Source organism: Syngnathus scovelli, chromosome 17, assembly GCF_024217435.2.
Source record: "Syngnathus scovelli strain Florida chromosome 17, RoL_Ssco_1.2, whole genome shotgun sequence".
Lineage (NCBI taxonomy): Eukaryota > Metazoa > Chordata > Actinopteri > Syngnathiformes > Syngnathidae > Syngnathus > Syngnathus scovelli.
The window spans coordinates 4,760,333-4,770,363 of record NC_090863.1 but is presented as its reverse complement, the minus strand read 5'-3'; the positions used below and the strand labels follow the sequence as shown (position 1 = coordinate 4,770,363).

At 43.7% G+C, this 10,031-nt stretch overlaps 1 protein-coding gene across 1 annotated transcript; it reads right to left on the bottom strand.

Annotated features, from left to right (window-relative positions):
- Window positions 1–4,081: 4,081 nt before the first annotated feature.
- Window positions 4,082–7,305, bottom strand: tmem275a (transmembrane protein 275a). Its single transcript, XM_049746411.1, has 2 exons — window positions 6,937–7,305; window positions 4,082–5,992 (listed from the first exon to the last, which is right to left on the bottom strand). Exon 2 carries the CDS (start codon window positions 5,881–5,883, stop codon window positions 5,239–5,241), a length of 645 nt encoding a protein of 214 aa, XP_049602368.1. The 5' UTR covers window positions 5,884–5,992; window positions 6,937–7,305; the 3' UTR covers window positions 4,082–5,238.
- Window positions 7,306–10,031: the final 2,726 nt, after the last annotated feature.

The window sequence follows — 10,031 nt, the reverse complement described above, 5'->3', positions numbered from 1 at the left end:
GTTGGTTTTTGTCACAATGTACTGGCTACACAGGAACAATCAAAGCAGCGTGAGGGAGAAGGGGGCCCAGGGGACAATGCTCAGGCTGTCCCCCCGTCAGCTCCACGCCACATAAAGACCTGATTATGCCCCCCTCCTCTCTTCCTATCCCCGCTCTTTGTCTCTCCTGTTGGCTGGCCTGGCCTGGCCTGGCCTGGCAGAGTGGACAGAGAGTACTTGCAGTCTTTCCTGTCTTCTGTTGAGCAGCAGGGACTCTCCTGGAGTCTCAGCATTTTAAAATGGCGCTGCGGCACTGTGGGAAAGTCATTAAAATGTATAGCCTGGCTCCTTTTATTTATTTCTATGGGAGTCCTGGAAAGAGGCATCTGGGAAGGCAATGGATGCTAAATGCCGGTAGCCGTTGCCACGGCAAAGTGTCAGAGTGACAAAACCAACTCCGAGATGGTCGGCGGCATGATGTTTCCTCGTTTCTACAGGTACTCTATGTCCAGGAGGAGAAAGAAGCCAAGCGTTGGGCGAGACTCAAGGTTGTCTCTCTTTTTCAATGCATGTTGCTGAGGCACCTCGCATAACCGTGGCAAAAGTACCGGACTATTAGCCGCTACTTTATGCACAAGCTTTGAACCCTGCGCCTTATAGTCAGTCCAGCGCGGCTTACCTATGGATTTTTCATGATATTGTATGATTTGTGCATATTCTCTTAAGGGAAATGAAACATTAACACACCTACGGCTTATAGTCCAGTGCGACTTATATCTGAACAAAACAGGATTTCCCCCTATTTTTAGCTGGTGCGGCGTATACTCCAGTGCGGCTTATAGTCTAGAAATTACGGTAGCTACTATGAACGCAGAACTCAAAAGCAAGAAAAATACCAAATAAAATAAATCCACTAAAGATTCAAAGATTCAAATACCGGGAACATGACAAGGGTACGTGACAAGTGACAGCAACAAACAGAAAAAGTTTGAAACAAGCCAACGGGGAACACCTGGACAAGACACGGGTGGCTGATGTAGCTGACACAAGGAACGGGGCTGAGGAACATGGAACACTCGAAGAGTATGAAGCAAAACCAAATTCAATTCATACAACAAAAACATTCTTTACATGGAAATAGATTCAGGGTTGCATTTTGAAATCAAAATATATTCCAAATTAGCCAGCCATAAAAATGTCATTGTTTCTCTGGACCCAGGTTAGAGGACCACGACACTAGATGGTGCACCGTCGAAACAAAATAACTCCGATGGCATGATAGGCCACCTACAGAGAGCAGAAGTGACCCATTTGAGCTGCATCATTATGACGGAATACTCCCTCCAAACACATTCTTGCAGCATATGACCACCTCGGTGTGGAGCAGGGAACCAGTCTGAAGCAGTCTGCAGAGATAGATGGGGCTTTGCAGTCATTCATTGTCAAATGGGGCTTCTATGACAAAGCAGAGTCCTCTGCTGGTGATTACCGGTACAACATGTTGTTTACCAAGCCATCAACACCATGAGGGGGCCAATACAGAATTCAGAGGGCTTGTTCTGTTCTGTTTTGTAATTTATATTGTGATGTACAAAACATGTTCCACAAATGTTTACACTCCCCAGAAGTTACACAACTTCTATTTCAATGACCCTTGGGCTCATCTTTACATATAAGAGCTATTTATAATGAGGTCTGCGTGTCGATTGGATAAACAGGCCCTACACAAATATGATGGCCGGTAACATTCAAAGAACGGGTCAAAGGCATTGACGCAGGCTACAGGGAAGCGCAGTTGTCTATCCGTGGAAAGCATTGATTTGATAAATGCTCGTCAATGCTCATCGATCTGGGCGACTCTCCATTAACTGAGCCATCGCGAGTGCTCGAGCGCTTTGTTATGGGAATAACGGAAATGCCTAAACTGACGTCACAGATATGCGCAGAGGTCAAGACAGTTTGGAATAAAATCTTGATCGGTCCGATCAGAATATTCCGACTGGGGTGTGGACATCAAGCATTTCCATTCCTCTCAGGATTTTCATCCGAATAAATGCGTCCGATTAATCGAAGCTTCGACTGGAGGCCAGAATTGAATTTTACGGGCTCCTTCCTACGAGCTCCGTGAGCTGCAGCATTTTGGACTCTTGAGGGAAGACTGGCTGACTCCGAAACAAAGTGCTCAAATCAGAAAAAAAAGCTTTTGTCTCAGTGAGTAAGGATGAATTTATATTCGGAAGATGCGCACTTCATAATTTGGTATATACGATTCTTTTGATAGATATTCTTGGATTCACCAGCTCCTTCCCGCTCAGTCTGGCTGCAGAAGCGGCATGAACTGGGTTAGTCTTATGTAAGCGGTCTCATAAAAGACCCTCAGCCACTCGTCTTCCCCTAATCTTTTCAGCTTGATTACACTCGCCATCCCTCCGCCCCTCGCGTGTTCTCACACACAGGAACAATCCGGCAAGCACCACACAGGGACCGAGTTTCCAGTTCGGAGCGGATGGCGATGCTGGTTGCTTTGGGGGCGGGGTCTCGCGATAGGGCAGGTGTGAGTTCAGTGACTTGTCGTGACCAATTTGGAGCGGGTACATCAAAGCTGAGCTGTTCACGTTGTATCTTTTGATTCTCGCTTGAAGATGAGTCAGAGATGGATGGCACCTCGGTCTTATCAATTGTGTTTTTTGGGAGGGATCACCAGAATGCATCAGTGATTACATAAGAAGCATGTAAAGGTGTCACTACCTTAGTGTCTCATGTCGACCCAGATACGTTTTAGCACTGGTTTTATGACATAATGGCAATCGTTTTTTTTTTTTTTTGCAAGAGTGACTGATGAGACAGTAAAGATGACACAACATTGAAGCCTCACATCAAATGGATGCAAAAATGCACTTTCAAAGCAAGGCAGTGACATGCATGGTTCAAAGGTCAACAGCTGGCCGCTGCTTGATCTTATTTTTTTGTTCCAAAACCACAGTGGAATACGCTGACCTCTCTGTCACTACACTTTAATCAGCAGAACAATCAACATGTCATCATAAATATACACCTCACCTTACCTGCTCATCTAAAGGCAGTAAATCTTTTCTGGGTGCTTGCAGCTGACTAAACATTTAATATCCTTTATGAGTTTTTTTATGGTTCGGTCAAGGCCATCCGGATCAACATGGAGGGTGATGATGTAGTGCATGGAGAGAGGCACTGGGAGGAGTTATGTTGGTATTGTCGTTGTTTTAATCTGCATTGTTCCTCTGATGCTTAATCCAATTATATTCTGCTGCTATGTGACAACGTCTTGGCCGAGTTGTCCAACATGGCTAAGCCAGTCAGCAGCCTCAAGCGACCATCTGCTCCATCCAACTAGTTTGGCTTATCTTGTGTTTATGACAACATATCTGATTTCCAGTAGGTCACTGTGATGCTAAATAGTGATATTTTTCAGATACGGAGCCCCAATGATATGGTTGGTATCGGCAGTCTTCATGAGTACCCAATACCTTAAGATTAGGCGGATTATCACTTCATACTGAGACCTGCTATTGCTACTCGCCCAACTGTTAGTAAATAGCTCTGTAACACGATACATCCATTCATTTTCCATCGAGCTTGTCCTTAAAAGACTCTCAACGCACACACATTCACACGTGTGAATGTGGCCAACCTAATGTGATGATTGAGGTCCTAAAACAATGGAATGTAACCCAAACAAGCTCAGGGTGAGCATGCAGTCCACACAGGAAGGCCCCATACTGAGATATGCCGGGACCTCGAGGAAAAAGAATGACAAAAATCCGAAACAAAAGAGAGATGCGTCATCTGGAATATTTGAGGTGAAAGACTTCAATAAAGTACATTTTGTTTCAGCCTCATGCTTCACATAATCTATGACAGATGTATTTGTGTGCTTTTTTTAAAGCAATACGTTATCAAACCGGCATTCCCACAAGGGCAATGTCTGTCTGCTGACATCTAGCGGTCTGACCTAAAATAGCATCCGTATTTGAGCGTTATAGATGCAGCTCTGGCGCCCACTGGTGGTAGAGATGAATCCTACCAGATGAACTGTTTTCATCAACAAAGCAGATTCGAGGACAGATTTAGATATTCAATAATAGTTTTATTTAACATGTAATTAATCAGTTTTCATAAATACTGAATGCCTTCAGATCAATTGTTTTAATTTACAAACGTACAACCACTGAAACACATATCAGCTTGTTATTAGGAGTTTCTAAAATTGAAAGACACACACGTACAATATAAACAGCAAGTATAGATCACAAAAACAGGCTGCTTGAGTGAACATGCAAGAACATTAGTTACCACTGGCAGCAGCTTTTAATTAGAATCACAAATAGTGGTTCATAAATGAGGGAATGCTGCTATGTACAAGGCTGGGACTGCATCTCCACCCACTGGAAATTTGATTAGGCACACTTGCACAATCCAAAAAATCCTAGCAAAAATGACGAATGATGCTCAATTACCATATTTATGTACATGAGGGCAAACTTCATGGCGTGCAAGCAAAGACTTTCTGAAACAAAATGATCAGCGTTCCCTTTTGCTGTAATGTAGCCCTCTTTCATTTGTAGTTCAATCTAAGGCAACGTCGCTTTCACAGCAATTCGGGTTTTGCAAAGTCTCTGGGCAGTGACAAGAAATCCCACGTCTAAGCAAGGCCAACATCGTTTGGCTTACTGAAGCTCAAAAAGTCTGTGAGCCCCAAAATTTAATGCAGTCGGTATTAAGGCGAGTCCTCATAAGATCTTTTTTTTAAAAAAATAGAAGCAAGGAATGAAAATTACCACAGATAAGATCAAAAGACACAGGACGGCAACATTGCACAATATACCGTGTGCCCTTCAAATAATTACAATCCATTTCTGAGACTATAATAACATTTTTATGGTACTCAAATGGCAAACGTCACTGCGGATGCACATCATCAAGTCAATGAGGTCACTCCAAACCTTTGACTTACAATCTTTGACATTTGCAGCAACACAGACACATGTTGAGCACCCCTTTAAAAAAAAACGCAGCCCGGTAGCCATTTTGTACTGGTCCGAGGCCCATTTGGGATTACGATAAGAGCAGTTAGAACACACTTGCCCATTTGATTTCCCTCGTCCGGGTTGTTTTTTAATATTAGCCCAAAATTTACATTTCTTTTTAAAAATTGGTCAAAAATGGTCACGTCCGTAAACCGTGCCGAGGTCGGTCTCACTCAGTAAGCTCTTAACAAGAAGGTTAAGTAGACTGCTGGAAATCTTGCAAGGTGGCCGCTTCTTCTCTTGGCAGGTTGAGCCTCACCTGTTCCCCAGAGGCGGTGGATGCTGAGTAGACAGCGCCGAGAGAACCGGACGAACCGTCGGCGTCCATGGTGAAGAGCTTGCAGGTGCCAGGCAGGGACGCATCCGGAGCCTCTTTGTCGGGGCTGGATCCTCGGGACGACGCGGGCGAGGATGTCGGGCTGAGCTGCACGGCCGTGGTGTCCTGCAGCGTGTGCTCGCTGGTCTCGATCTCGAAGGCCGCCCCGCCTGCCAGCCCGCCGTTCCCAATCAGGTTGATGCCCCGGCCGCCCGTCTTGCCCCCCCGTGAGCTGTGAGGAGGAGGGAGGCGACTGCACACGCAACAGGCCCCGAAAAAGCAGACGGCCACGAGTAGCAGGATGGGTCCGATGACGATGGAAGGGTTGGCAGAAGGCATCAGGGTCCGGAAAGCGAACACGCCCACCAAGGTGATGTTGAGTCCGGCCAGCATGATGCACAGGCCGCAGGCGCAGCATAGGGCCGGAGAGGGCAGGCTGTGGGGACGAGACGGTCGCCGCTTTTTTTGCTTGGCTGGCTCCTTCTTGGACATGGCGCTGCCTGCGTTTCGATCAGCGATTACCATGCTGTCACCTCTGGCTATTGCCCTTCACAGAAATATCTTCACCATTATCCTCTTTCACAAACAAATATACTCCGAGTGACTCCAGTTCAGGGTGCAGAAACACCTTTGTCTGAAAATGACAATACATGACGAGGATCAAATATTGGGTCATGCGTTTTGCTTCATGTCACCTTCATCAAACTGTCATTTGAGGATGTTGGCAAATAGCTGCATGTCATCTGCAAAGCCTTGATAGCCAACATTGGCGTCCTGAAGAATTTGTCTGAAGGGTAGGGGTAACCATATACAGACTAAATGGAAGGGGTCCAAGGATTGGCCCCTGAGGGACGCCAAATGTCATGGCCAATCGATCAGATTCAAAACATCCAATGTTCCCCCAAGTAGGAGCTGAATCATTTTAGGACTGTTCCTACTCATGTTTCCAACCTGTTCAATTGTATGTCATTATCTACTTTAAAAAAAAAAAAAAAAAAAAAAAAATTATAGCCCTTAAGCACATTGGCAAATATTAACGACATCACCAGATCCTATCTCCCGGCAGGGCAAGGAAAATCTAAAAATATTTACTGTATCAAATGCAAAAATCCCATTTTGTGGTTATTCAAATGGATCTTTTTATAAGAACCCTTTTTATAAGCAACCTTTATGGCACATACAGTGTCATAAAACATGGGGGGGGGCAGTGTGATTTAAGTTGTATTCTATGACCTTACTATAGATACTTATATACTATACTATGGTATATAAACTATATACTTATATACAGCAAGTGAATTTGAATTTTGTAGCCAAATTGATGTAGCTGTTTTTTAAATGTGGACAAGCATCATTAGACACAAAAAACGCTGCTGCTCTTTCTTCTCCACTCCATAATTCTATCTGCAGCGGCTTGTTCTTTTTACATTCAATATTTTCTTTATGTCAAACCAGCCCTTCAATTACACATGGAAAGTAAACATACATGCTGTAGAAAGTATTAAATACAGACATATTTGTAATTTTTTTTCTTTCTTTGCTGCCTAGGTTTGAAGATCAGAGCAAACATCTGCTTACCTTTTATGTCCATTGAGGTTCCATTCTTAAGTGAGGGGGGGGGGTTCTCCTCACACAATGTTGGAGAGGGGGGGAAAAACCAAAATAAAAGCAAAAATAGGTTTTTGGTTCCGAGTGCTGCTGTCTTTTGCTTGCAAGTGTGCCGTCCCCGAGGGCGCAAGTCATGACACGCGTTCAATCAGCGGCCATGAAGCGAGCCAGGACCGGCAAGTGATGCGCAACATCCGAACCGATCACTGGAGCACCTCACGCAAATATGGACCTCCTTCCCCAAAACAAGGGCTCCTCACTAAGTAATACGGAACATGCACGACATATTTCCTCCTTCTGTCAACCTCTGGATGTGTGGAAGTGCGTTTAAATGACGTGTCCCCCCCCCCCCCCCCCCCTTAAAGAGGTACGAACCCGGAAATTGAACAGTATATTCATCCACCGCCCACTTCCACTAATTTGCCCACGTTCTGTCTTTGCATAAAATGTGTCATTCGAATGTGTAGTGTGTTATTGAAGCATTTTTTTTGAAGTTCCAACAGTACTCTAAAATGATAGTTTTTGCTGTGACATTTTTGCCATCCATCCATCCATCCATCCATCCATCCATCCATCCATCCATCCATCCATCCATCCATCCATCCATCCATCCATCCATCCATCCATCCATCCATCCATCCATCCATCCATCCATCCATCCATCCATTCATCCATCCAATCAATGATGGGCAAATCAAATACGGGCGTTTATGCCTAATTGGTTGTCGTATACTGAAAAGCATAAAAGAGAAAAACATTTTTTTCAAGTTGTTCCAACTCAGCCCCAAGATTCAGTTTGGTCACTTGAACCATGGAGTGCAAATCTGACCCTTTATTTTCTTCCATTGTGTGATGATGGTCATTGAGGTTCTCCCCAAGTGTTTAAGGGCTGATAATGAAAAGTGCAGGTCCTCCTCCAGAGCACAACGCACGCCAGTGACACTACCAGTGTGACCAGGCGTTAATTATTGCCACCATTTTTGTCAGGCCACAATATGCCGTTTATCTGGATGTCATGTCCTGAATATCAGTTGTATTATATTTCTCTGCCGGGTGCATCCAATGGATGTCACTCTTTTTTTTACTTGTGCCGCTTGTGTCTGTACAACATGCAGCCGGTGTGTGCGTATCAAACATGAACCAGGCCATGTAAATGTATTGTATCATGAACTGAGCTCTTCTTCGTATAATAACCTAAATGGGTCCTTAATTGCGGGATGAGAACACAATATGATGAGATGAGCTGCATAGAAATGGAACCACTGGGTTTAATTTGTTTTAATCAGTGTCAGGAAGTCGAGAGGCACTGCACTAAGAATCTTAATTTGACACGAGAGCTCGAGTTCAATTCAGGATATGTTTATGAAATGACATAGATATGACGTTATTTGATAAAATCAGGAGGGGAAAAAAATGATGCATGACAAAGATGCATCAACACTTGTATAAAGCTATAAAATGTAGACTGACTAACACCGAAAGACGTCTTTGTAACCACTCAATATGTTTGTTTAAATAGTGACGTACATCGGGTGTTTCACACTAGTCGCAAACAATGCCTAAATCCGGGGTTACCATGGCGACAACATTCAACGAGATCGTCCATTGTACCTGATTGAAAAAGTCCCCGTTTCTTCTCTTATTGGGTTGGAGCAAGCAACAAAAACGCTATTGTGCCGGTCGTTACCTTGTGGCGTAATAATTCAACCTATTATCAACTACGTAAAATTTCATAGAGACAGACAATGAAAAAAACAACAGAGTGCAAAATATGAATGTAAGTGGTAATGTGGTTTTGTTGTTTGAATCTTGCACACAATCGAGTGAGCCATCTTCTCAGACGTTACGTGTGCAGATGGAGTGTAACAAATGTTACTGTTCTACAGCCATTTGTTGTTTTTTCCACTCAGGTCACACAAGTGGTACCTGCGTGACATGCTCCGAGGTATTAAGTGTACGCCAGATACCGGTTTCCTTCTCTCCAATTAAGTCGGAGCAGAACAAAATGGCGGAAGCGTAGGGCCCTCGGCCCTCTCAGTGGCACTTTCCTCCGATTTAACACTTATTGATTCCTCCTTGCGAGCTGGCGCTAAACCCTGGCAGGTCCTGGGGGTGGCTGCGAAGCTTGCGTCTGTTCACAATGTCATGAAAGTAGTGAAGGAGTGAAACGATTCTGCCAAGAACACTCCGTTCATGCTCATTAGTCAGCTTGTGTTGGACGGCGGCGGCGGCGTAACGCACCAAGGCCCAAAAAACACATCATTAAGCGACGACATTAGCGTCGGTGTTGTCACAAAACTGCTTTTTGAATCGGCCATCATGTGCCGCATTGAAATGTAGATAAATTAAGCATTCAAAGTTGTCTCATGAGGATGAGACGGAAAACCCCCAGCGACGCTCCAGTCAAGCCGTGAACGGACTTCTTTATGCCGTCAGATGGCTCCTGTTACTCTTATCAAGGGATCACATGGTGTTTTTTTCTTTTTTTTTAATGTACCACCAAAAGAGGAGGTCACAGATGATCCTTTTCTTAATCTGACATTTTGGCAAAATTATTTATACACAAGTGACTACATTATGAAATAGAATACTTTTGAAAAGATAGCCGGAGGTGTGAAGGAAATTTAAATGGACTGCAAAACACTTAAATCATACAGAATGTGGAGTAAAAATACAAACATTTTTTCCATTATGCCACATGGTATTTACTGTTAAAAAAAAGCATTTGTTTTAAATTATACCAATGTGTTGAAAATTTAATCCAAATGATTTATTTGTAATTGTTGTGATTTTATTATTTGGATTCATTTTTTTTCCCCAAAAATAAAAATCGCCCAAAATAGCTGCAGTAGAAAAATGCACTTACTCTTGATGGATTCTTTTACAATGTCACTTGAGCCATCAAAGTTGCCATAGGAATAGCGTATCCACGGCAACAGAGCAGACAAGAGGCTAAGCACTACAACCCCACAGTGACTGAGATGAGCATTTCTCAGGTACTGAAAGAAATGGGCTGCCTATATTGGTTTTATTAATTTAAAAAAAAAATTGAACAAAAGCTTGCA

Excerpts from the sequence above, each read along its gene's own strand:
- tmem275a (XM_049746411.1), bottom strand. The coding sequence starts at position 5,883 with ATGGTAATCGCTGATCGAAACGCAGGCAGCGCCATGTCCAAGAAGGAG.